This window comes from Drosophila sulfurigaster, chromosome 2L (assembly GCF_023558435.1).
Source record: "Drosophila sulfurigaster albostrigata strain 15112-1811.04 chromosome 2L, ASM2355843v2, whole genome shotgun sequence".
NCBI classification, from domain to species: Eukaryota; Metazoa; Arthropoda; class Insecta; order Diptera; family Drosophilidae; genus Drosophila; species Drosophila sulfurigaster.
The window spans coordinates 6,100,176-6,124,304 of NC_084881.1; the positions used below are offsets into that span (position 1 = coordinate 6,100,176).

The following is a 24,129-nucleotide window of genomic DNA, read 5'->3' on the forward strand; positions in this document are numbered from 1 at the left end:
CACTGGGTGCTATCATCTGTATATTAGCGCGGGAAAGAAAGCGCAGAACGCAATTGCACCGTAGACTGTTTCTATAAATCAAAATAATAAAACTACGATATGGTTGAGCGCATTGAAGATTTAAATTTACCCAACGCTGTGATTGCGCGACTAATTAAAGAAGCCATACCAGATGGTTCCAACGTAAGCAAAGAAGCTCGTGCGGCAATCGCCAAAGCAGCTTCCGTCTTTGCAATATTTGTGACTTCGTCGTCCACGGCTTTGGCGCATAAACAAAACCACAGGACGATTACTGCGAAGGACATACTACAAACGCTGAATGAACTCGATTTTGAAAGCTTTGTGCCATCCCTTACCCAAGACCTAGAGGTGTACCGAAAAATGGTGAAGGACAAAAAAGAAAGCAAGGCCAACAAAAAGGACAATAGCACTGGAGATGCGGCAGCAAGTAGCAGTTCAGCGGCAGCTGCAACGGAAAACGGAGACGCTGAATGATAAATAATCAGTTTTGTCATCTTGTGTATTAAAATTTAGTACTGTTTTTAATAAATAAAAACTTAAGAAAATTACGCATATTTGTTTTGTAAACAATTTTCTGCAATCAACAAAATTGCGTCTAGCATAATTGAAGCTTTAACAACACTAGGCAAATTTTTTTGACTTTCTTAACACTGCACCGGCATTTGAAGCAGCTGAGAAAAACAATGTTCAAACACTCTGATTTTGCATGGTAAGAAAAGTAATTATAATTTAAGTTAAATGGGTGTAACTGGCCTTTGGAAGCTCATTGAACCTTGTGGGAAACCCGTGCCCGTGGAGACCCTGGAAGGCAAGGTGTTGGCCGTTGGTAAGTCTTCCATTCATTTCATTAGTTGCCTCACATTGTGAAATGCTTATAAACCAAGTTATTAATATATACAATTATAGATATATCCATATGGTTACATCAGGTGGTTAAGGGCTTTCAGGACAATAAAGGTTCCGCACTAAACAATGCTCATCTCCTTGGCCTCTTTCATCGTCTATGCAAATTACTCTACTATCGAGTGCGTCCCGTTTTCATTTTCGATGGCTGCGTGCCCCAATTAAAGAGGGATACAATTGTCAGTTTTTTTTACTTGTTGCTTAAACTAGTTTTTAAATAGCATATTCTCTTTTTGATTTCGCTGCACAGGCACGGCGTCAGCAACAGCGCAGCAAGCTGAGCAATGAGGCGGATCGCATTCAGGCTCTTTTACTGCAATCGCTGGCTAAGGAGAAGGTGGTGCAACAAGCACTGGGCACAAATGCAGAACTTTTGCTAAAATCACCTACAAAGCGTCCAGCAGCTGCAAAGTCGGGTAAGACGGACGAAGACGATATTTTTAAACTACCAGAATTGCCAGCATCCGCGGCGCAATTCAATGAAGCGGACAGCGAACTCGAAGATCAGGAGTATGGGAGTACCAGCGCCACATCAGACAGCTCTTTTGATGAGACCACAGCGCGACATACATATAATTCCAGCTTACAGGCTATCGATGTGCGTAGCCAGCACTTTAAGAATTTACCGGCAGACGTGCGACATGAAATCCTTACTGATATCAAGGAGACACGCAAGCAGTCCTCCTGGGGCCGCCTTCATGAACTGCCTGCACGCAGCGACGACTTTTGTTTGTTTCAAATGAAGCGATTGCTCAAACGTCGCGCCGTTCAGGAGAGCCTCGAGCAGGCTGAACAAGAAATGGGCGGTCGTACACTCACCTATTCAGAGCTCTCTGAGTTTTTCAGTGAGGAGGGCATTGTTACCCCTACGGCCATTGAGGAAAGCACCCGTCAAATAAGCTCTGATGAGCACACTCGTTTCTTGTTGGTGCGCGATCTCAAAAAAAAAGCACTCGAAGACAGCCAGAAGGCAATGAAGATCAAGTGCGAACCCATTAAAGAACTTGATAGCGAAGAAGCAGCCGATGAGAAACCAAGTACTTCAGCCATGGCAGTAAAAAGAAGCATTGAAGGCGATGATGTGGTAAAGAAAGAGTTGGGATCTGAATATGATACTGATTTGGCTATGGCGCTAGCATTATCATTGGAAGAATCAGGCAAAGTCTATGATGAAAAAGATTACGATTATGATTCGGATCAAGATCTGCGTCTAAATCGAGAACAAAGCAAGCAATTGCGTCATGCTGCCAAAGGACCAGCGCGTGCATACATGATTGAATATGGGGGCATGAATGAAGAAGAGGTGGGCAATATAATGGAGGCGACGCAATTAAATGATACACAGAGTCTTGAGGCTTTTTTGCACAACACGAATGTTAATACAGAGACAGCTGGCGATGAAGCAGATAATTCAATTGAGGAAGCTAAATTATTGTCTTTAGCAATTGAAGAAAGTAAAAGAACCCATGCCGAAGATCTTGTCAAGTCGGAACAGATTCAAACAATCGACAGCGATACAGATTCTGACTTGGAGGAGGTTGTTGATACATCGGTCATGTCTAGCAAACAGAATTTAGAAATTTGCGTCGATATTAAGGATGCATTAAATAAGGATGATGATCTTTTTGCAGATATTTTTGATATCGACACTAAACAAAACAAAGAATGTAGTAAAGACTCAGAGTTGCAGAAATCTAAAATTGCTGATAAGGAATTTGAAGAGACTTTGTCAAAAGATGCCATGAGTAAAAAAATAATAGCAAGCAAGAAAATAGAAGAAATTGTTTTAACAGATAGCGAGAAACAAGTCGAGTCTGAAGACGAATTGTGTGACGTCGATAAGACATCCGAGTCAGATTTAAAAACCACAGTTGCAGTGGCTGAAGAAAAAGAGAGACCATCAGGGACTATAAAGCCCGCTGCTGCACTCGATTCCCTACTTGACGATCTTAAAAGACAAACTGCAGACGTTAAAAACATCAAATTGGAATCAATTAAACTAGGCAACAGTGCGGTTATTGAGTTGTCTTCTGATGATGAAGCATCTAAGGCAATTATTCCTTCCATATCCAAGGATGTTATTGAACTTTGCGACAGTGAAAACGAGACTGAAAAGAAACGTTCATCACCAAATAAAACACCGAGTAAAAGCAAAGCAATAACAGATTATTTTGAGACCAGCTATAAAATAAAACGGACACCAGGCAAACCAATAGAAGCGGACGTCACACCGCCCTCAACCCCTAAGCCATTTTACATAAAGCGTACTCCAAAATCAAGTAGAAAACGTGATGGTAACGTACTCAGCGACGAAGGAATTTCGCCCAACAAAAAGTCAAGCAAGGCAGCAAAGTCTCTTTTTCCTACGAAGGAACCAGAGAAGGTTGAACCAGTTAATACACAGGTGAATAATATCTATAGTCAGAAATATGTTTTGATATTATAAATATGTGTTTTCAGGACCTTATAAATGATGCAGCAGATGCTTTGAAATCACAAAAAACAAATGAGGAACTCCAGGCAATGGCCTCGAACTTGGCGCAAGAGCGGCGAGATTTGGAAGTCGAACGTAATCGACAGGATCGCATGGGCATGTCGATTAGCCAACGCATGAGCAACGATTGCCAGGAACTGTTGCGTCTCTTTGGCATACCATACATTGTGGCACCTATGGAGGCGGAAGCTCAATGCGCCTTCCTTAATGCCGTCGAACTCACCAATGGCACCATAACCGATGATAGCGATATTTGGCTATTTGGTGGTCGAACTGTTTATAAGAATTTCTTTGCCCAAAACAAGCATGTGCTGGAGTTCCGAGCCGAGCAAATAGAACAAACATTCAATTGCAATAGAGGCAAACTTATTCAGCTGGCTTGTCTTGTTGGCAGTGACTACACCACAGGTAAGTTTGATATTTCCTACATAAACCTTTTAAACAAATGTGTTCTGACTATTCAGGTATTCACGGCATCGGTGCAGTTACTGCTCTAGAGATATTGGCTTCGTTTTCAAGCACAACCCATATGGAAACGACCCCCTCTGTGAGCTTGCAGTCGTCTGTACTATCGACGTTGGTAAAGTTTAGAGACTGGTGGCAGGCACATAAAAACTCTAACTTGCCAATAGGCAGTTCAGCGCGACTTTCTCTGCGAAAGAAACTCAAAAACATTGAACTGCACGAGGGATTTCCTAGTTCGTCAGTAGTGGAAGCCTATTTATCACCCACAATAGATGATAATCGCGATGCTTTCAGTTGGGGCTCTCCCGATGTGGAATCTATACGTGAATTTGCGCGAAAGTCTTTTGGTTGGACTACATCGAAAACAGACGATATTCTTATGCCGGTCATGAAAAAAATCAACGAGAAGAAGATTCAAGGCTCCATTCGAAATTATTTTACGGCAAAGAGCGCACTTCGAGTCCAACAACCACCGCTTGTTAGTAAACGAGTGCAGATTGCCATTGACAAGATGTCTGGTAAGATTGACAACGACACCCCAGAGAAACCAAAACGGGCACCACGTCGAGGGCGCAAGAAAGCAACAGAAGTCCAAGAAGCTTCCGCGACGGAAGAGTCAGCGGAATGTCAGCGTAATTCTGCTCGTCCGAAGCGCGGTAAACGGAAGTCCGTTGAAACAACAAATACAGCATCTCCTGAGAATCCCTCCACATCCAACGAAACCTCGAAGCCCGCTAAGTGTGCTCGCATTCCCAGTACCCGGGAAGTCATACCTCAAAGGGAGCGAGATATGGAACAAATGCGTCAGAACAAAGTCAAGGCAGCAGAGGTTCTGAAAGCAAGCGCGAAAGCTGCTTCTAAAAAAATATAAATATTTTATATCATTTTCGTTTTTGTAAATATGCATCCACAATTAATAAATCAAATGAGATACATTGTTAAACATACTAATGTGATCTTGATCTCAATAAGAATTCTTTTTAATCTGAGTTGATTCAGATTATAAGTCATACATATGTATACCAAATTTATTGTTGAGAATTTAAATTTCAAAAACATTTATTCAACACAATGTTAAACAAAAACAAACTAAGCCATCAAGTTGGGAGAGAGCAGACAGCGCGTCTGCAGCAGCTTCGTAATATGCGCAGTATTTTATTGGATACAATAAGGGAACTTATACTGAGTGCTCAGATCAAGTCGGAGGTATCAAGCGCATATAGTGATCAGATGATTAAATGCCTTTGCATTTGTGAAGATTTAATAAGCGATTGCAAGAACTCATTGCAATACTCAAAATATGATTTATCTATTGTATATGGAACGTACGTTACAAGCAGATCAATGTGTGAAATTGGAGAACCGACTCTTGAAAAGTATCTGGATAAACTTGAGGCATGTCTTCTCGACTTTATTGAGAATCAAAAAGCTTTTCAAGACATAGAACACATTAATGCAGCTAAGGAAATACTGAATGAATTCTTTAATCAAAATATTGAGTTAATCCATCTTGCCATTCGTATGTTAAAACTTATTACGGAAAAGTGCAAAAACTGTTATAGTCAATTAAAGAATCTCAAAAAGTCTTCTAAAGTCTATAGGCAACCGAAATATCATTTAATTGACAAAGTAAGTGACCATATGCAAGACATGGAAAATAATATTTGTGAATCTTTACAGCATAAAACTGAGGAATGCAATATAAACACTGGAAGAAGTGAGAACAGTCACACTACCAGGGAGACTGGAGGGAGAATACGATCTACAATATCCAGAAAAGTAATTAAGGAGATGGAATCCAACAAACATGATAAAAGGATTAGCAGTGATTTAAGTATAGGCAACAAGGAAAAGTTGACTTCTTTTAACCCTTCACGGGTATCTTCTAAAGGTTCAAAGGGTCAAACGTTCTTATTAAAAGTTGCAGCTACTTACATTATTGATGCTTTTATTGCACAGAAAATTGCTCCAAACTCAAATATTAGAAATGAGGCTTATCTGAATGGCAACAAAATAAATGAGGATGGAGTAAACGATGTTTGGATCAGTTTATGCGAACTGCATAACCAAATTTTACTTGAACCAAAAAAGTATCGGTTAGAAGTTGTAAGGGAAATCCTCACAAAATTTTACATAACAAGTCTCCAATTAGCCCTTCAAAAAGAATTTGAGAAATTAAAATCTCGAAGTAGAAACAGCATAAAAAGGACGTATGAATCAGTCGGAACCTTATCACGACCAACTACGCCTGCACCTAAGGCTTATTTAATGCACTTAAATTTATATCGCTTACAGTTAACTAAACTTAAGTCAGCAAAAAAATTGTTTAATGCACCCCAACTGTACAAAATGATTATGAACCAGGAACTTCCACGGAGCCAATCCGATCATGATTTATTCAATAAATATGTAAGCGATCGAGAGCATTATAACATTCTATTGATGATGCAAAACAATGAAAGTCAGGGGGAGGTTCTATTGGAAGTTCTTGAGCAAAACTTTGAAGAGATTTCGAAGCTTATAGATCGAAAGAAACGTTTTCGCAACATATTTCAAAGGTTAATCAATGATAAACAACAACAAAGTTATATAAATTTAAAAAGAGACTCAATTCCTGTCAAAGTTCTCGAACGAACTACCATTGACGAGGAGTTCCTTAAAATGGAAAGAGCAAAGTGGGTCAAGTATTTTGCAAACCGGAAACTGACAGCAACGGAGCGTAAATTGGCGCAAATTCGAGTAGAAAAATTGCAAAGTCTTGCCGGAAAACAAAAGGCTGAGCGCAGACAGAAAATATTGCAGAAACGAAAGAAAACACGTAGTATGAAAGCAATTATTGCACTATATAAGGCCCCCCGGCTTACCAATCGTTTGCGTCGAGCAATGGATCAAATGGCCGCGAATAAATTAAACGATTTGAGTGCTTCATCGCAGGCATGTGAGCTCATTGAAATGAAGACAGACAAAAACGAAGAGCATCCGTTGGTAGATGGTTTAATGGAATCAGTGTCGTGGACATCCTGTTGCAGCGAGTGCAGACGAATGAATGAAACATCACATGAAACTGCTCTAGACCGATTCCATCGTACACATGAAGAGATCAAAGCAACAGCTAATTATTGTGATTATTATCCAAGTTAAATTTCCGTTTCCAAATAAAGAAGTGGTGGATGATTGGCTTAACTAATCATTGCTTGATCAATGCGAATGTTTATTTTAGATGCCTAAGCAATACAAATAGTTATCACGGCATCCCAGATAAATACGCCTTAGGCTTTCAATGTAACATGGTGTAGAAAACAGTTCTCCGGGAAGCTTGTCGGACCACTGTATCTGGCCATTGCTCAGATTGGCCAGCACTACACGTCCGTCCGTGGCGCAGCAAAATACCAAAAAGCCATTAGGCTCTATTTTCAGTATAGTGGGCGTAGCATAGACTGAAGCTCCTACATCAACCTTCCAGTGAAGCTCAAAGGAGGCACTCTTCCCAGCAGTTGTTTTGCATCGCAGACAGTAGACGTGGTGATCAATGCAGCCAAAAAGCACAAAAGTATGTCCCATATGCGTTGGCGGCGATCTGACAACGAGCGCAGAGAATATGTTGCCCTCTGCCGCATAGGAGTCCAACTGGAAGTGGTTTTAGCATGAGTAAAGGTTTGTTATACACTTCAAAATTATTATACTCACAATCTTGCCGCTGTTCACATTGCAAGCATGCACCTGGCCATTCACCTCGGCACAAGCGAATGTATTGGGATCGAGCAGAACCGGGGACGCAAACATGGGTTGCTTACATTTTTTGGCCCATTGAACAGAACCATCCAGTAGAGAGACGCGCGTATAGCCACCATCCAAGGTACAAATAATGATTGCCTGCTGCCTGGGCAGCTCCAAGGGACTGGCGAAGATGGCCTTCTCGCCAATACGCATGCACCACAGCACCTGCTGTCGCTCCGTCGATAGACACATGACATTGTAGTCCTCGGCATAACTGCAGATCACAATACGTGCTCCGTCCTCCGATAGAAACGGTTGAGCTTTAATCATTCCACCAATATCTATATTCCAAACCATTTCACCGGTCAGCGGGTTGAAACCATAGAGGCACCCATCATAGCAGCCCACCATGGCCAGCTGTTCACTCAGGAATGTAACTTTACACTCGATGCGATCCGGTAGCCTTAAAGTACTCTGCTCCTGCCCCGTCAGTGCGTCAAGTGTGCGCAGTATCTTTGAATGGGCACCCACAGCCACATATCGGCCCTCGTATTGTGCCACAGGTGAATCAACGCATTTGCTAAAATTAACCTTCCAATGGTACTGAAAGTGAATTGCCGGTTGTTCGACGCGTGTGATGACCAGGCCACAAGCCCGACTGCAGCTGGGTGTTGCCGCAGGTATTGCGTCTAAAGGCGGCTCGACAGGCTTCAGTTTGGTATTGTGAGTAACAAGCTTGGCCGTATCCAAGAAGCTCAGCACAACACGCAACGGCACGTTTTCGTCGAGCAGCAACTCGAACAAATGTCGTTGCTCATCGTCAATGCACATCTGCAGACCAATTTCGCGACACAGGGTGATGGCATGAAAAGATGTGCCGCCAGCTTGGCGAAAGCTCAGATCATAACCACTGGGATTATTAGTCGCATTAATATCTAAGCGTTGCTTCTTTGCAAATCTCTCATTCAGCGTATCCACGCACTCGAGCCGATCATGTAGAAAACTTTTGAGTATGTCTTGAGCGGGTTGAGCCAGAAGTGTGCATTCCTTGAGTAGCAGTTTCTTATCCAGCTTTCCATGTGCATCGCATGGAAAATGCTGTAGGTACACGAATCTGTCGGGTTGCTCAGCGCAGGCCAACTTGGACAGTATGTCAAAGGTCTGCGCCCTTTGTTGCACCTTGGTCTTTGGTTCAAAACATCGTATACAGCAGATGAGCTTCTGCAACTCCTCTTGCCACAAACAGGCGGCTAATTCGCTGCTGTGTAAGCATTTCTCAATCTTGCGTGTTATGAGTCCTAAGAATTTGAAGGATACAAATGAGTATTAGGCGTACAACTAAAGACTCAAACAAATACCTAAGCTAATGCGAGTTCCTGCTCGCTTTACCACATCGTTGGCTCGCTCCTCATAAAAAATAGAGCCATCATCAAAACGTCGCACCAGATCGCCTGTGGCACGATAGCAAATGGAAGCATTTTTCTTATCCATATCATCGACTTGGGGTATATAGCAGCGTCGCGTTACACTTCCCAGATAAAGCTCCCCACATCCCTCCTTCTGCTTATTTTCGTAGTGGACGGCAAGCACAGTCTGATCATCAATGGGCGTTCCCAGAGGTACACGCGAATGCAGCGACTTCAGGACATGCATCATGCTCCAACATGAAATCTCTGTGATGCCGTATACGTTACATATATGCTTTTGAAGCAAGATCTGCGGTTCCATCCATGTGGCAAGTTCTACGTTAGACGGAAATGGTTCGCCGCCCAAGAGTAATACTCTAAAAACAAATACCACTTCAGTAAGTCATTGAATACGACATAGTTGTTATATGTATGTGGCGATTACCGTAAGGAACTTGAGCTACTTAATATCCGTTCCCTAATGGCGCTTGCTCCAAATTGTCGAAACAGCGATGGTGTCATTTGCAAGACAGTGATTCCGGGAGTCGTAATGCTCGTGGGGAACAAGGCACTTAGGACGCGCTTCGGTGATTCGCGCATCGTGTAGTGGCTGATGAGTACAGCGGAACCATTCTGCAGCGCCAGAAACAGCTCCACAATGGATGGGTCAAAGGTGCAAGGAGTGCCCAGATAAATAACATCAGCCATAGATATATTCAATTTTTGACTGGCAATAGAGAAAACTGGATTTTATCTAAAAAAGTTAGTTGGCACTTAAATTAAATTAGCAGGTTTGTTTAATTACTCTTCATAAAGATTTAATGTGTCAATCTAATATGAACAAAAAAACCATCTTGCACATAGAAAATTGCATACTCATTAAAATGCTATTTCAATAAATTGACAATACAAATGTTGCATCGGAAAACTTTATGTATATAATATAAATATGTCTTATAAGTCCCCTATTCATCTAACTATATTAAAGCCATTGTTGTATGTAGCTATTTGAACTATGCTCATATAATGGATGATGGATCTGTTAATAAAATTTACATACATATTATAAGAGAGAGTAAATTGAGCTGAATTATAGTTGTTATGATTTGCATGAAAAGACACATACATGCATCTGTATACTGTATTCTTAGTATGTTTCACATTAGGCTTTTTATACCCGCTACCCATAGGGTAGAAGGGTATTATAACTTTGTGCCGGCAGGAAATGTATGTAACAGGTAGAAGGAGGCATCTCCGACCCTATAAAGTATATATATTCTTGATCAGCGCCAACAGCCGAGACGATATAGCCATGTCCGTCTGTCCGTCTGTCCGTCCGTCCGTCTGTCCGTCTGTCCGTCTGTCCGTCTGTCCGTATGAACACCTGGATCTCAGAGACTATAAGAGATAGAGCTATCAGATCAAGTTTGTTTCAAATTTTTGCCACGCCCACTTCCGCCCCTGCAAATCAAAAAAAATCGAATAACAAGCGTAATTTTAAAGCTAGGGTTACGATTTTTGGTATATACGGTAATAACTATAGTAGTTATGATCTCTGAAAATTTGGTTGCGATCAGAAAAAAATTGTGGAAGTTATTAAAGAAATACTTTTGTATGGGCAAAACCGCCTACTTACTAGGGGTCTGAGTTGCTTTGGCTGACAATCTGGTATATTGTGCCGTCTATGGTATATTTTGAATGCGGCACTATATCGATATACCACATATACCATTTGGTATATTTTTAGTATTTTTGCAGTATATTTGGTATATTTTGAGAATAATACCGCAAAATATATTGCTTTTATTCAAAATGGGTAGCGGGTATCTCACAGTCGAGTACACTCGACTGTAGCTTTCTTACTTGTTTTTTATACAACTTTTTTGTAGAATCTATAAATTTGCCTCTAATAAAAACTAATATTGCTCTACAAACAGACATAATCACAGTTTGGACTAAGATAAGGCATCTAAATATAATATGTTTTCGAGTAAATAGTGAAAGTGTGTTGGCTCACCTAAGTGCCACAATATTGGGTGCAATGCATTCATAAGGAACATGTATCAATTTGGGTGTTCCCGTAGTACCCGTTGTGGTAATCGTGTAGCACATGTTGGCGGGCAAAGGAGCCTTAGCCTCAATTGGAGGATCCTTGCTCGTGTGCTTTAGTTTGAAGAGCTTGTACTCCTCATTAAAAACGAGAAAACTGTCGAGATACTCAAAGTACACAGCACCCACTGGCATGTAACCATTAACAATGAGGTAGTCGATGCCAGCACAACACATTTGCCAATGCAAGGCCTTGGACAAGATCAGTTTGTCGTTGCTGTAGAAATGGCATTTGTGATTAAGTATGCTGAAATGTAATTAGAATTAATTATAATGCTGTCAGTCGCTTTACTATACTACTCACGATAGAATCAGAAGGCATGACGATGGCGTATGATTAGCAATGCGCAATGCAATGCCGATGCCATTTGGCACTTGGTTGCGTCGGAGCTGTTCCAATATGGTTTCAACGCTGCTCACCGCCTTTGTATAGGTAATTGAGAAATCCTGTGGCTCCATTCGCTTAATGACGAAGGGAACATTACCGAAATTTCGCAGTCTCTGAATGTCGTATAATTTTGTAGGCTCGCCAACAATCGTAGGCTCAATATCCTCCCTCGAGATGTGTACGATTTTTAAAGTCTTATCTGAGCTGCAACTCTGTTCATATTTTTCACATGGCTCCTCCAGTTGTGTCGGCTCTATGTCTATTTCTGACTTTAACACAGAATCCACTATAGCTTCTGAGCTGGAACACTGTTTATTTTTCTTATCTGCTTCGTCTCTTGTCGCTACAACCACCTGTATCACATCATCATCTGGCTCAGTTTTTATTTCAACAGAATGTACATTAGTTTCGGGTTCAGTCTTATCATCAAGAAGTGGTTGTTCCTCTTCGATAATTTCTGTTTTTATTTCCACATTTGCCATATTTTCTAATTACAAGCATTAACATGTACTTTTTATATATTTATTTAAATTTCACTGTTAGCAGTCTCTCCGCATTTTAATTCCCGTTCAACCACACTGCAATTATTGTTTTTGTTTTGGTCTTCTTCTTCGATGTATCTGCTTTGTTGCTGTGAAAGCTATCGTTACAGTTACTGTATATCGATATTATTCAAAATATCATATTCAAACGGAAAATTTATTTCAAATTGTACTATTAAGATAGGGTTGTCTTAATGACTCTAGAGAATATGGTGAATGTAATAACTTTTATAAAAAAAAATGTTATAGACGACAGTTGGTTAAACTTTGAAAATATATCAAAATTGTAACTGACAATAACGTATATTCAAAAATGTTGCTTGCGGTGGCACCTTGGTACTCACACCACAAGGGTTAAATAATATATTTAGAAAAGAAAACGTTAGCAATAAAATATACAGTACTTTATAATTATGGATTTTAAATTCGTCGATAGCTGCCATAAATTAGTACTTACATCGATAGCTTCCATCGATATTTCTTCATCTCTCTCGCTCCATTTCTCATCCCCGTTTCCTATAAACCAGCTGCCGGTCCCACTGTTAGTTGAGCAGAGGCATTCAACCAAACAGACTGCATGGAGTCCTTTGAACTAAATTTAATTTTCGTATTAAGAATTTGACGTTGCCAACGGTAACGTGTTATAACCATTGAGTTGTTTTATTGCAATAAATGTGAGCGCGCGTAACTCGTGTAGTTGATTGTGATTACAATGGCCAAGAAAATTCCATTCAATGTGGTCTTTGCCACAGGTAAACAGCTTAAAAACGCCAAGCTAATGTAGATTGTCTTGCCTTTAAAATATATTACTTAGTACAAAGCATTTTTTTGTTGCATTTCGTTTGATTACAATATTTATTTTTTTGTTTTAGTTACCGTTGCCACTTGCAAAGCGAATTAATGTTGAACATCTCGTGCTTTGGTTGCACTTGAGAAATCGATAAAATACGCATACGCCTAGTGAGACGGCGTATTTTGAAAGCACGTTCATAAGTATCTCTATCACAATTTCAAATGTACAATCAAAACAAACAATTTTTATTTAAATATACATATATTAGCACATGTTAATAATACCTTACAGTTTCATCATAAGTAATTTTATATACATTACATATAAACATCATTGTAAGTTGAACCCAAACCCAAATCCTTTTCACCTTTTACGATTGCGACATTGTCAACATATATCATTATAATATAGCAGTGCCATAATATGTCTGATGTCTGCATTCTGAATCGCATTTCCAATTAACAATGCAGCCAAATATTTTTTTTGGCAAGCAGCCAAGCGAATTCAAAAGTTGACTTGACTTTCTATATGTACAATACTCGTATACAAAAGCCCCATTGTACATAGTAGCCTCAATCATCCAACATTGAAAAAAGTTTACATGACAAACCTTTTTTCCACTACTGCTGCTGTTGCTTTTGTCTTCGGTACTTAAGTTTGGTCAGCAGGGATCCAGTAGGTCCAATAATAGTCAGGAAATATACCAAGGTAGTGGTGAGCATTAAGGCTGGGATGAACTCATTGTCCACATGGCGAGTAAAGAACTTCGAATAGTAACCAAGGTATATGGCAGCCATGCCCAGCGTAAACGTGAGCAATCCAAATAGATTGTGACGGAATCGTAGTTCAGAGGGTGGCAGTTTCTTCAACACAATCTTGGGCTGATAGAAGTTAACCAATCCACCCACGATACTCGCCGCACATCCAAAGGTAGCCGCCACACCTACCGAAGTCAAATAGCATTAGTATAAAAATGTTCATTCATGTGTTAAATTTTTATGCGAACCAAATCTGCCATGCCAGGTATTGAAGTGAACATCTTTCTGAGAAAACTTGCCCAAGCCGCCCAGCAGAACCATGACACCACCTACAAGCTGCAGCAGGCCATGGTAACGGGATTTGTTTTTATGCGAAATCCAGCGGGTTATCGGGTTAACTTTGTAGTGTGACATCAGCGCCTGGGCCATAAGTACATGAAACTGCAAAAACGACAAAGTGGATAGGGTTTAAAGGTGAAGACTATAAGTTCATGTTTATCAATATTCATACATAACAAGGTGACAACTGGAGTAGTGTTGTGATAAGATAAGACATGACTATGCTGATTTACAAGCTTAATAATTTGACATTTTTACAACATAAATTAAATAATGCTTACGCCAATGCCTGTCATAAACATGTGCATAGCAGTGTCCTTGAAGTCCAAACTTTTGGCCAGCACAAAGAAGAATGCGGCCACCAGAAAGATGAGAATATGATTCACACTGTTCAAGATACTTTGTATTTGCAGCCAGGAGGAGGCTGAGGAATTTTGCGCTTGTGGCATTGTAATGTAATGATTAACAAATTAGTTCTAAGTATACAACAATAACTGTTGGATCAAAGAGCAAGCGATGTGTTGTGCTATGCGACAGGTTAAATGAAAGACTAAACTTGAAACTGTAATGACAGCGCTTAATAAGTATGAAGAGAATTAGATGATAAGAGCGCCGGTAAGAACAAGAGCAACACAGCCACGTAATCGATACACACACACACACACATTCCCATACGCACTCGTAAATGCCATTTGTAGTTGTGAGTGGGTGCGTACAAAGTTAAACTAAAAACGAGGCTCTCTGTTTATTTTGATTTTACTTTACTTTGTTTTTCTGCTTCATTTAGTAAACACTGTTCTCTCTTTGTTTTGCTGTTTACCAACACTACTCATATTAGTAACTTGTTGCTTTATTGACTTTGCCTTTGCAGATGAAGATGCCGCTTTTCCGGCCAGCGAGTTAAATAATCATGGACCCACTGTGCACGGCTGGCGCAGTGCCGTGGACAGTGCACTAAGCACCCACGACATCATCTTGCGTTTCCAGCAACCTGCCAAAATCTATCGCATACAACTTTTAGCCCACCAGTATTTGATACGTGAGTATTCGAGTGGTATTCCATGAATAGCTAAATTATCTATTGTTAATTATCTCTTATAGCGGAAAAAGTTGAGCTTTGGCTGCACTACTCGCCCAAGTCGCTGCCCAGCACACCCTCATCACAGTACTTTGATTTCCTCGGCTTTGTTGCCCTCGCCGATAATGCAAACACCAATTACAAATCCCGCGAATTGCAGAGCGTCACTGTTACGCCCAGACGTGGTACCCACTTGAAATTGCGACTGTCGGGTGCCCATTGTAATGAGTATAGCAAGAGCGGACAGATTGCATTGATGGCAGTCAATGTGCTGGGAGAGGATTTGGATGCAATTGCCATTAGTATGGGCGAAGAACAGCTACCTAGCGAATCACCGCCCGTGGACACGGCCACCGGAGAGCTGGCGCTGGCCTCACTCTGTGATGATCTTCTCTTCTCTATGTATGTGGAGGAGTCAATTGTCCAGCACATTCGTGAGCTGGAGCAGCGTAAGCTGCAGGCGGTCAGCTCGGAGCGCTTCGAATATGCGCGCAAGCTAAAGTTGTGCATGACAGCGCTGCGCACAGCAGGTGAACGCCTTGGACGCTATGCACTGGCCAAGCGACAGGCGGTGCAGCAGGAGGACTTCAGTGCAGCCAAGCTGCGCAAGGAGCAGATCGAGATGTATCGAGCATGTGTGCTGAAGCAATTGAATGTTCAGCAGCTGCTCGAGAGCGATGGCATGCTCAGCCAAAACGATCAGAGTTGTGAGACTTACGCGGCTGGCAAACCGAATCTACCTCCAGCTCCAAGTCTACAGGATGTGGCGCAAGCCCTCTCCGACGCACACCTTAATCCTGGCACAAAGCTAAGCAGTAGCATCGGCGTCAGTCAGGATGAGAAACCAGTAAACGAGGTCAGCGGTAGTAGCAGCAATGCAGAATGCGTTGGAGCACTAGTCGCCTCGGCTGCTGCACTGCATCTGCATGCCAAGTCGCACGATGAGCTGCCACAATCGCCACGTCTGCCAATGGCATCGCGTCACAGCTCGCCCATGTCAAGCAGACAGGGATCGCTGCGACGGCGCAACAAGAGCGCGCCACGCAATTCCTATGAGGATTATGAGGAACGCGCTATTCCTACGTTGAGACAGTAAGTTGCGAATTCGATAATAAGTGCAAGTGCAAATACAGCTGCGCTGCTTATCGATGTTGTTGTAGTGATATCGAAATTTTGCATGATCCGGCATGGAAGTCATACAGCGCACACAATAACAACATAATCGATAGCCTTAGAGTCGCCATTTTAAGAAACCAAAACACTAATTGTAACCGTTGTCGATGTTTTTTTTATGATTTTGTTTTGTTTTTCTTCTGTTATTTGTTTACTTTCTCTATTCCCGTAAACGTTGTCGTTCCGTTGCAAATACTGACTGTTTAGCTCAAATACTAATGAATTTTTAAGGGAATGCCAGGGCAATGCGCTGCTCGAAGCAGACCCAAATCGAAGTCGTTCACGGCTCAATGATCGTGAGCGTCGTCAGGCAGCGTTGCCGATACTCGTCTTTGGCAGTGAATTGGTGAGTTTATCAATTACTTTCAACCATGCTTTGCTTAACGGCCTCTCGTTGCCTCGAATTTGGTGTGGTCGTTAAGCGAGGTTTAGCATTATTATTTCATCAGTTTCAATAATTATTTTCTCTGCAGGTGGAACAGTTCTATTCCCGTCAATTTCAGGACCGAGAAGACGGTCTCATGCGACTGCGCAACTTTCTCAAGGAGCAGGAAGTCCCCAGTGAAGACAGCAATGAGCATGCCGCAAGTCCCAACAAGGTGGCACGCAGCGCAGCATTGCTGCTGCATCGAGCTGTTCGTGACGCAGTGTACTCCGTGTTTAATCAGGCCACCGAAACAGTTCGAGTACTGTTCCTTGAATATGTGCCCGGCCGTGTTTCTCCCAATGAGGTGGCACGTTGCGTGGATCGTCTATTGCCAGAACTACTTGCCAAATCAGGCGATCCCTCGGCGCGTCTGCATACGCTGGCCCAGCACACAATACTAAGCATAGCCGCCTGCCCGCAAGTGGCCGAGCAACATCTTGTGGCCCCAGCACTCTCACGCAGTGTAGGATCAGGGACGCATCAGCGCTTGGCCATGAGCCGACTGCAGATGCTGGAGCAGTTGGTGCACACACAAGGCATTAGCACTGATAAACATAGCGGATTAACGTGTCGCGCTCTCTCCGATTGCGGCTGCTCCGGCATTCATCATCCCGCAGAACCAGTGCGTAAGGTAGCTGAACGCATTCTGCTACTTGTCTACAAGGTTAATCCACGGTTGGTGCGCAAGCAACTGCCACCTGATGATGACATCACACGTCGCAATCTGTTGTACCGCCAACTCTTTACGGAATTCGACAAGCTGGATCTGGAACGCAAACAAGAGCTGCTGGAGGCCAATAAATACAGTTCCGGCAATGAAGCCGATTCCCTGCAACCGACAACCAGCGCAGATGCTTCGCGTTTGCTGAAGAGTAAAAGTGGTCAGGTTTTTGGAGGGTCCACGGGCATAGGAACCGACAATGGATATGTTTCCTGCAATGGCAAACAACAGTACAATGAGCAACTGAAGCGCTCAATGCTGTCAGCCTCAAACTCACGCAAGGGGTCCGTTTCGAACTCAGAATCCACCGACGACACAACCCCTAAAATGTGCGTTATATACATACATATATTAGAGTTGTATTTTTGAGACATTATTTAACTTATTTTAGAAGTTGTCCATTCTGTGGTTGGTGCTGCCTTGGCAGCGACACTAGTCAATTGGATCGTCATTACTGGAAGACTTGTCCTTTTCTCACTAAGTGCCCACAATGCAGTCAAGTGCTGGAGGTTGCTGCGCTTAACTATCACTTAACTAGTGAGTTTCCTTATTTGGAAAGAGATATAAAAATAACGGACAACTTTCTTGTTTTTTTAGTGGAGTGTGATGCGAAGGATAATTATGTGGTCTGTACACGATGCACAGAATCAGTCCATAAACAGCTCTATGAGCTGCATCAAATGGAGGACTTTTGTCGTGGTATTAAACAAATTGCTACTAGTCTTTAATTTAATGCTCATAAATTGTCCATTTCATTAGAACTGAAAACAGGAGCCGCTCGTTGTCCTCTGTGCCACGATGATGTAAATTTGCCTTTAGATGGGGGATGGAAATTACACCTCTTGAGTGCCGGTGGTTGTCCAGGCAATATTCGCAAACGAAATTTAAAAAAATCAAACTGAATATATTTCTGAAGATAGATAACAACGTCTACAACCTCATTATAATCTTGAGGCTATCTGTAGCGTAGATTAAATCAATTTTTGTTACGTATTCTTCTTAGAACCATTTTGTTACGCGATTTAATTAACGGCATTATTTATGAATTACATTTTGTTACATTTTATACTAGTATATATGTTTTGTACGCAATGTGATTTGTTAACTATACATGACACAAATTTCGAAACGTCCTACAATAATAAAGCCCATCCAAAATATGTTTAATATTTAATTCGAAATGTCCGCCAATAATTAATCTGTGTTATACAACACTGCCGCACTCATCCAAATTAGTCGAGTTGGCAACTATATTGCACGAGGTGGCAACGCTATATCACAACATTAATTAGGTTTTAAACACAAGAATTTTTAGTTAGGAGTTCTTCATGTGAAATTAATTAGAGTATAAGAATTAATTAATATAGAAAACATTTTTAAATAGGGCAGCACGTCAACGTGTGGTGCAAAACAACCCCCGGCCAGCTGAGGGTACCTTTGCATAAGTGTGCGTCAGTGCTTAAGGGTGAACCAGTGTACGTGTGACTGTACGGGTGTGAGTTTGTGTGTGTGTCAGAGGCATGAAAAAAACAGCCGGCAAAGAAATTCAACATTAAAAATAGACGCGAGCTGTGCGCTCTTTTAAAATTGCTAATCAATTCAGCTGGAGTGTGCGGCTGTATGCAATAGTTGGCTTTTCCATAACTAAATTCAGTCCGTAATGTGTTGAAAATTGGTAATTAAAGTAAAAGCTGCCTTCGATAGTGGCATCGTCGTGTATTTTTCCCTTGTTGAGATTACCGTCTACAAATGTATTTGTATATACTATAATATAATAAGAGGCTGTACGTAGAACAATAACGGAGCACGTGCAGTACCCATACCACTCCACTGCAGTCATCATCACGCCACGCTACGCTTTGCCAACGTCTAGGAGAGGAAAGAGAGAATGAGGAAGATGCAGCTCATAAGGCGACTGCTCAATTACAAATATATGACGAGGGCGCAAATAAATGGCTTTGACAATTACAAGGTAAATGCTTTGGCTCTTTACTTGTATATCGTATTGTTTAATAATGCCAATCATTTTACTTATGAACACAGTACAGCGCCATAGACACCTCACCTCTAAGTCAATATGTAATGCACCCATTCTGGGACTGGCTTGTCAAGGTTAGCAAACGACATCATCATCATAATAGCAAAAAAATCAATAATTATTATAATGCATTTTGCACTCACAGTTCTTCCCCCGTTGGTTTGCACCCAATCTGATGACATTCCTGGGCTTCCTGTTCAGTGTGATGAACCTGGTGTTGCTCTCCTACTACGACTGGAACTTCGAAGCCAGCTCCGGCGAGGAACATACCACACCCATTCCCAGTTGGGTATGGCTTTGCACCGCAATCAACATATTCGTTGCCTACACGCTGGACGGCATTGATGGCAAGCAAGCGCGGCGCATCGGATTGTCTGGACCGCTGGGCGAGCTGTTCGATCATGGTTTGGACTCGTACACAGCTATGCTGATACCAACATGTCTGTATAGCATCTTTGGACGCAGCCGGGTCTACTCAGTGCGTCCCATGCGCATGTACTATGTCTGCCTAACGGTCTACTTCAACTTCTTCATATCGCATTGGGAGAAGTACAATACGGGCATATTGTACTTGCCGTGGGGCTATGATCTCAGCATGTGGGGCAGCACAGCTATGTACCTGGTCACCTGGTGGATGGGCTTCGAGGGCTGGAAGTTCGAATTGCCATTGGGCTCCCTCGGCACTTTGCCGTTGGGCAATGTGATGGAAGCAGTGCTCCATATTAGCGCCATGGCAAATCTACCTTTAGTGTTTATCAACGTTTACAAGTGAGTGCTCTCAATACATATCAACAATCTGTCGCGACTATTTCTGATAATAACACTCTGATTACAGCTCATATAAGAATCGCACGGGACGATTGTTATCGCTAGCGGAGGCTCTGCGACCCTTATGGCCTTTTGTTACATATTTTGTGCTCTTGTTTGTCTGGCCCTTTGTATCGCCGAACGACATTATGGAAACGGATCCCCGTGCCATGTTCATGTTGAGCGGCACAATCTTCTCGAATGTCAGCGTAAGTATCTTTAGAGAATACAACTATACCCATGTCTAAATATGGCATATAATTTAAGCTTGATTTTGATTGAATACTTTTCGGGGTTTATTTTAGTAGAAACTTGATATCACGCGATGCGCAATTGTTTGTCATTAATGATCGTCCCACACATACACACACACACAGACATACAAACATTGTATTGTCTACTACAAACACCTGGCAATCTTCTCCTGTCCCGCCCCCGGTGACACTTGCTTTTAAGTCCCCATTGATATCTTATCGGTGCATTGACTCATTCTATGATATGGGGGTAGCGTGGTTTCGTTTTTGTTGCTCATATAAAGTTTCGATAGCTAACACTATAAAGTAGTTAGTATTCACGAGAAAAGCTGATAAGCCTTGAGAAAACGATGAATAATGCATATGTAAACATAAATTAGTGACATTAACTATTGAATACTCTTTTGTTATACTCAACTGAGTCGTCAGGGATTCTATATTTGTGATTAAATTTCTCGACTAGGTTCTCATAAATTTAAACTTCCGAACTCTAGGCTTTCTTTTGTAGCTATAATCATTCAATTTATTTTAATTTTAATAAGTTCAGAATACAGTAAAATCCTTTAAAATGCCACCTTTCTGCTGCGGTGGTCGCCGCAGTGCAGCAGATATAAAGCGTCGTATGGAGGGAAACGGGGAGGAGGACGACGCTGCACTTCAACTCAGTCCAATTACTGTCACCGAAGCAGAGTCTCCGTTAACATTGAAGTTTTATGCACGCCATGATTGGCCGTATTTTAACTGCACCAACGAGGAGATAAAGCGTATGCGAAATAAGTTTGAAAAGGATGTGCAAGACTCTTCAGAATCGGTCAATGTTAGTCTGACAACTGGAGAGAAAGTGGCGAAATATGAACCAAAGCATGCCACTGCCCAGCCGATGACTGAGAATCAGATTTATGGCTGGTATCAGCATCGTGCATATCGCTATTTAAAAAAGGATCGCGGCATTTTCGTTTTCCCACGTGAGGGAGATCCATTGATCAAGTTAATTCAGGCTTCGAATTGGATGAACAGTTAAAGCAATAATTGCTCTTTTTCGGATCAAATATTTTAGTGCAAATCAATTTGGGCACTGAGCTCTCATTATTTTTATTTTGGTCCGCATTAATCCTATGAACTTATAATTGCAGTATTGAAACTGGAATTTTAGGAAAGGAAATAAATATGATATTTAAAGAAAAAAGAAATATATAATTATTGTTATCTGTGGATTGCTTGATCAAATACATAATTATTGTTATCTGTGAATTGCTTGATCAATCAATCGATATTAAGTAGTGAGAGTACTTAAAGATAAGATTGTTAATTAATGTTTCCTTTTATTTGATTTTGGTGTATCAATCATTAATCTATTTGATAGCAATTATTTTAGTATAGTTTGGGAACAGCTATTTTACTTCGATCCATGGAATTCGATTTAGTATATACATTGTAAGCTTATTATCTAAAAATATATATAGTATTCAAATCAATTTGAGATCTCATTACAATATCAACGTTGTATTTGAATTTGAATTTGGAGGATAGAGTTAAACATAATCTTCAAACGATAAATACACTATTAAATTATTTGTTCTATATATATTGCAGTGCCGATTGATCGTCTCCCAAATGTCCGTCACCCGCTGCGAAGCCTGGCACTGGCAGACGCCCATGTATGTGGTGTCCATAGTGCTGGGGTTGTGGCTTCCGGTATTGGAGCGGCCGCTACTTTACATGCTGCTCATAGTGACTACCTTAACACATTGGCACTATGGAGCCAGTGTGGTCGATCAGATGTGCGAGCACTTTAATCGTATTTGCTTTACGGTGCACAAAAGAGTGCCGGACAAAGAAGTGGAGAGCAAACCGCTAGCGAAACTGCAGGAGCATCCGGATGAGTTAAAGACATCACTCAAAAAGGATTAGACAGTGCACAGTGCATTGATGTGCAGTTTACTATTTGTTTTTCTCATTTGAGCTCTCTGCGGCAAGTCTTATTCATCTTAAGTGGATGTGAGATTATGTATTTACATTCGAGTATGCATATATTTTGTTCTAATTAGCGCCTTTTTGAACAAGATGCTCAGGTGGCAAGGACAAATATTCTCGAGTTATAAAGAACAAAAAAAAACGACATTATAATACACACTTTCCAAAAGGCTATGCTTCATACGGTTCTATTCCTTTTAGCAATGAAAAACTCGCTTCGACCATTGTAGTATTCAACTGAAATTTGTCGAATCTATTTGCATCAATGATGATGAAATAACTACAAACATTACTATTATCCCATTGAATATCCAGAACGCAAAACAATTGTCAAAACTACATTTTTCACACAGATCCACTATATTTTTTATTAAGAAAGACTTGGACTCTGTTCCAAGACAACGCTTGCTTCCTGTACCCTGTAATCATTCTAATTGTATCTATAAGTGTATTTAAATGTTAGTGTTTTATGTATTTATTCAATTTGCTGTTTAGCTCTCAATTATCTAGACATAATAGCATACTCTTAAATGTGCTTAATTTATTTTGTATTATTCATAATGTGCTCTAGTTTATGCATTGAAACTGAAGAAAACCGACATGACCTCTTATTTTTTTTAAATGCAAACTATGTTATTATTATTTAATTACGTCGCATACTTTATACGTCTAATATCTATAAATTAGTGTGAATAAAATGGGGCACGATTTTAATTATATACTGAACTGTAAATGTAAATATCGCTTCCCCATCCTTGTAAAACTGTGTAAAAGACAAAACCACGACAAGACAGCCACTTTAAAGGAATAAATTATATTTTAGAGAACACAATCTTGCAATGAGCAATTATTAATTTACAATTGGAGGGAGCTAAGTGTTTCGAATGTGTTGCCAAACCCCAGATGATGATCCGATGCGTTGTTCTTTATCTCGATTACAGATCGGACAGTAGAGCGTTTAGCAAACGATTTTAATGAATTTTAAAAGCGGTCATGTGAGAGAATCATTTAGATCTAAATGGTTGGTAAGCAAATCACACAAGACTTCGCAACAGATGATCAGCTGTAATATACCCTACAATTGTTAGCGAAATGATTTCAAGCACTTTCCCAAATGATTACGATTGATTATCATTTATTCTATCAAATCATTTTGAGATTTCAAGTATTCCGAATCACCTTCTAATCGATTTGTTACGGCATTCGACGTTTCCATTTATTATTAATAAGCTGACAGACGGACAGATAGACAGACCAGACTACATATAGTAGCTGGGCAGCGCCTAATCAAGTCCCCACGACTGATGATGATACTGGGTTTGCTCAGCCGTCAACTGTCCGGCGATCAATCTGCGTACGTGCTCGACCGATTAGCTGGACATCAAAACGCTTCCTCATTGCCTAATTGGTGTGAAAATCTAATTCACGTCCCACTGTGCGGTCGCCTGTGAGAACTCGCACTATGCCCCCTCACAATCCATGCGCCTAACGGGCCCACAAATAATAATAACAAAGAAGCGACAACAACAACGAAACTGCGGGGGTGACAGACGACAGGGAGGTCGGCAGTGTACGCAAGTCACGCAACGAAATGGGCACGACGAAAATACGACAACAAAAAACAAAATAAATAAAGAAAACGAAAAATGAATAAATAAAAGCAAAACCAAGAACAAGAACACCTACAAAAAGAACAACAGCAACAGCGGCAAGAAACCAGAA

General features: G+C 41.1%; 7 protein-coding genes and 1 long non-coding RNA gene across 11 annotated transcripts; 5 read left to right on the forward strand and 3 right to left on the reverse strand.

Moving 5' to 3' along the window:
- Positions 1-10: 10 nt before the first annotated feature.
- LOC133835045 (DNA polymerase epsilon subunit 3) lies at positions 11-569 on the forward strand. Its single transcript, XM_062264903.1, has one exon. The coding sequence runs from the start codon at positions 100-102 to the stop codon at positions 493-495; it is 396 nt and encodes a 131-aa protein (XP_062120887.1). The 5' UTR covers positions 11-99; the 3' UTR covers positions 496-569.
- Positions 570-667: 98 nt separating this feature from the next.
- LOC133834999 (DNA excision repair protein ERCC-5) lies at positions 668-7,091 on the forward strand. 2 transcript variants are annotated; one of them, XR_009893504.1, is made up of 6 exons: positions 668-847; positions 928-1,103; positions 1,175-3,328; positions 3,385-3,826; positions 3,883-5,512; positions 5,564-7,091. XR_009893504.1 is itself a non-coding variant. In XM_062264832.1 (5 exons), exons 1-5 carry the CDS (start codon positions 760-762, stop codon positions 4,752-4,754), a joined length of 3,732 nt encoding a protein of 1,243 aa, XP_062120816.1. In that variant the 5' UTR covers positions 668-759; the 3' UTR covers positions 4,755-7,091. The 2 variants fall into 2 exon arrangements, 1 of the variants encoding a protein (XP_062120816.1); XM_062264832.1 differs by having other exon boundaries at positions 3,883-7,091.
- Positions 6,584-12,120, reverse strand: LOC133835001 (beta-alanine-activating enzyme). Of its 2 annotated transcripts, XM_062264833.1 has the most exons (6): positions 11,420-12,120; positions 11,024-11,362; positions 9,452-9,733; positions 8,959-9,383; positions 7,571-8,898; positions 6,584-7,510 (listed from the first exon to the last, which is right to left on the reverse strand). In XM_062264833.1, exons 1-6 carry the CDS (start codon positions 11,983-11,985, stop codon positions 7,100-7,102), a joined length of 3,351 nt encoding a protein of 1,116 aa, XP_062120817.1. In that variant the 5' UTR covers positions 11,986-12,120; the 3' UTR covers positions 6,584-7,099. The 2 variants fall into 2 exon arrangements, with proteins under 2 accessions (XP_062120817.1, XP_062120818.1); XM_062264834.1 differs by lacking the exon at positions 11,420-12,120 and having other exon boundaries at positions 9,452-9,749; positions 11,024-11,207.
- Positions 12,121-12,583: 463 nt separating this feature from the next.
- LOC133835003 (centrosomal protein of 104 kDa) lies at positions 12,584-18,236 on the forward strand. 2 transcript variants are annotated; one of them, XM_062264836.1, is made up of 8 exons: positions 12,584-12,797; positions 14,807-14,974; positions 15,037-16,105; positions 16,394-16,532; positions 16,660-17,663; positions 17,726-17,871; positions 17,932-18,033; positions 18,094-18,236. In XM_062264836.1, the coding sequence occupies exons 1-8, from the start codon at positions 12,758-12,760 to the stop codon at positions 18,234-18,236; spliced, it is 2,811 nt and encodes a 936-aa protein (XP_062120820.1). In that variant the 5' UTR covers positions 12,584-12,757. The 2 variants fall into 2 exon arrangements, with proteins under 2 accessions (XP_062120820.1, XP_062120821.1); XM_062264837.1 differs by having other exon boundaries at positions 16,418-16,532.
- LOC133835035 (transmembrane reductase CYB561D2) lies at positions 13,081-14,501 on the reverse strand. Its single transcript, XM_062264893.1, has 3 exons — positions 14,217-14,501; positions 13,845-14,037; positions 13,081-13,781 (listed from the first exon to the last, which is right to left on the reverse strand). The coding sequence occupies exons 1-3, from the start codon at positions 14,382-14,384 to the stop codon at positions 13,459-13,461; spliced, it is 684 nt and encodes a 227-aa protein (XP_062120877.1). The 5' UTR covers positions 14,385-14,501; the 3' UTR covers positions 13,081-13,458.
- Positions 17,516-17,732, reverse strand: LOC133835052 (uncharacterized). The gene is made up of 2 exons (XR_009893510.1): positions 17,612-17,732; positions 17,516-17,546 (listed from the first exon to the last, which is right to left on the reverse strand). It is a non-coding gene; the product is annotated as an uncharacterized LOC133835052 (long non-coding RNA).
- Positions 18,237-18,641: 405 nt separating the features above from the next.
- LOC133835020 (ethanolaminephosphotransferase 1) lies at positions 18,642-23,239 on the forward strand. The gene is made up of 5 exons (XM_062264870.1): positions 18,642-19,306; positions 19,378-19,446; positions 19,518-20,140; positions 20,208-20,388; positions 22,027-23,239. Exons 1-5 carry the CDS (start codon positions 19,223-19,225, stop codon positions 22,342-22,344), a joined length of 1,275 nt encoding a protein of 424 aa, XP_062120854.1. The 5' UTR covers positions 18,642-19,222; the 3' UTR covers positions 22,345-23,239.
- LOC133835038 (uncharacterized) lies at positions 20,877-21,630 on the forward strand. Its single transcript, XM_062264896.1, has one exon. The coding sequence runs from the start codon at positions 21,002-21,004 to the stop codon at positions 21,452-21,454; it is 453 nt and encodes a 150-aa protein (XP_062120880.1). The 5' UTR covers positions 20,877-21,001; the 3' UTR covers positions 21,455-21,630.
- Positions 23,240-24,129: the final 890 nt, after the last annotated feature.

What these genes read in the sequence shown, in the direction of transcription:
- LOC133835045 (XM_062264903.1), top strand. Translation starts at nt 100, where the DNA reads ATGGTTGAGCGCATTGAAGATTTAAATTTACCCAACGCTGTGATTGCG.
- LOC133834999 (XM_062264832.1), top strand. Translation starts at nt 760, where the DNA reads ATGGGTGTAACTGGCCTTTGGAAGCTCATTGAACCTTGTGGGAAACCC. An exon ending in AGGCAAGGTGTTGGCCGTTG is followed by an intron (nt 848 to 927) that starts GTAAGTCTTCCA and finishes ATACAATTATAG; the next exon opens with ATATATCCATATGGTTACAT. An exon ending in TGGCAGTGACTACACCACAG is followed by an intron (nt 3,827 to 3,882) that starts GTAAGTTTGATA and finishes CTGACTATTCAG; the next exon opens with GTATTCACGGCATCGGTGCA.
- LOC133835001 (XM_062264833.1), bottom strand. Translation starts at nt 11,985, where the DNA reads ATGGCAAATGTGGAAATAAAAACAGAAATTATCGAAGAGGAACAACCA. An exon ending in TCATGCCTTCTGATTCTATC is followed by an intron (nt 11,363 to 11,419) that starts GTGAGTAGTATA and finishes ATTACATTTCAG; the next exon opens with CATACTTAATCACAAATGCC. An exon ending in CCCAATATTGTGGCACTTAG is followed by an intron (nt 9,734 to 11,023) that starts GTGAGCCAACAC and finishes CTCTATTGCCAG; the next exon opens with TCAAAAATTGAATATATCTA.
- LOC133835003 (XM_062264836.1), top strand. Translation starts at nt 12,758, where the DNA reads ATGGCCAAGAAAATTCCATTCAATGTGGTCTTTGCCACAG. An exon ending in GCTATTCCTACGTTGAGACA is followed by an intron (nt 16,106 to 16,393) that starts GTAAGTTGCGAA and finishes CTGACTGTTTAG; the next exon opens with CTCAAATACTAATGAATTTT. An exon ending in GACGACACAACCCCTAAAAT is followed by an intron (nt 17,664 to 17,725) that starts GTGCGTTATATA and finishes AACTTATTTTAG; the next exon opens with AAGTTGTCCATTCTGTGGTT.
- LOC133835035 (XM_062264893.1), bottom strand. Translation starts at nt 14,384, where the DNA reads ATGCCACAAGCGCAAAATTCCTCAGCCTCCTCCTGGCTGCAAATACAA. An exon ending in TGTTTATGACAGGCATTGGC is followed by an intron (nt 14,038 to 14,216) that starts GTAAGCATTATT and finishes TCGTTTTTGCAG; the next exon opens with TTTCATGTACTTATGGCCCA. An exon ending in TACCTGGCATGGCAGATTTG is followed by an intron (nt 13,782 to 13,844) that starts GTTCGCATAAAA and finishes TGACTTCGGTAG; the next exon opens with GTGTGGCGGCTACCTTTGGA.
- LOC133835020 (XM_062264870.1), top strand. Translation starts at nt 19,223, where the DNA reads ATGAGGAAGATGCAGCTCATAAGGCGACTGCTCAATTACAAATATATG. An exon ending in TCTGGGACTGGCTTGTCAAG is followed by an intron (nt 19,447 to 19,517) that starts GTTAGCAAACGA and finishes TTGCACTCACAG; the next exon opens with TTCTTCCCCCGTTGGTTTGC. An exon ending in CAATCTTCTCGAATGTCAGC is followed by an intron (nt 20,389 to 22,026) that starts GTAAGTATCTTT and finishes TATATATTGCAG; the next exon opens with TGCCGATTGATCGTCTCCCA.
- LOC133835038 (XM_062264896.1), top strand. Translation starts at nt 21,002, where the DNA reads ATGCCACCTTTCTGCTGCGGTGGTCGCCGCAGTGCAGCAGATATAAAG.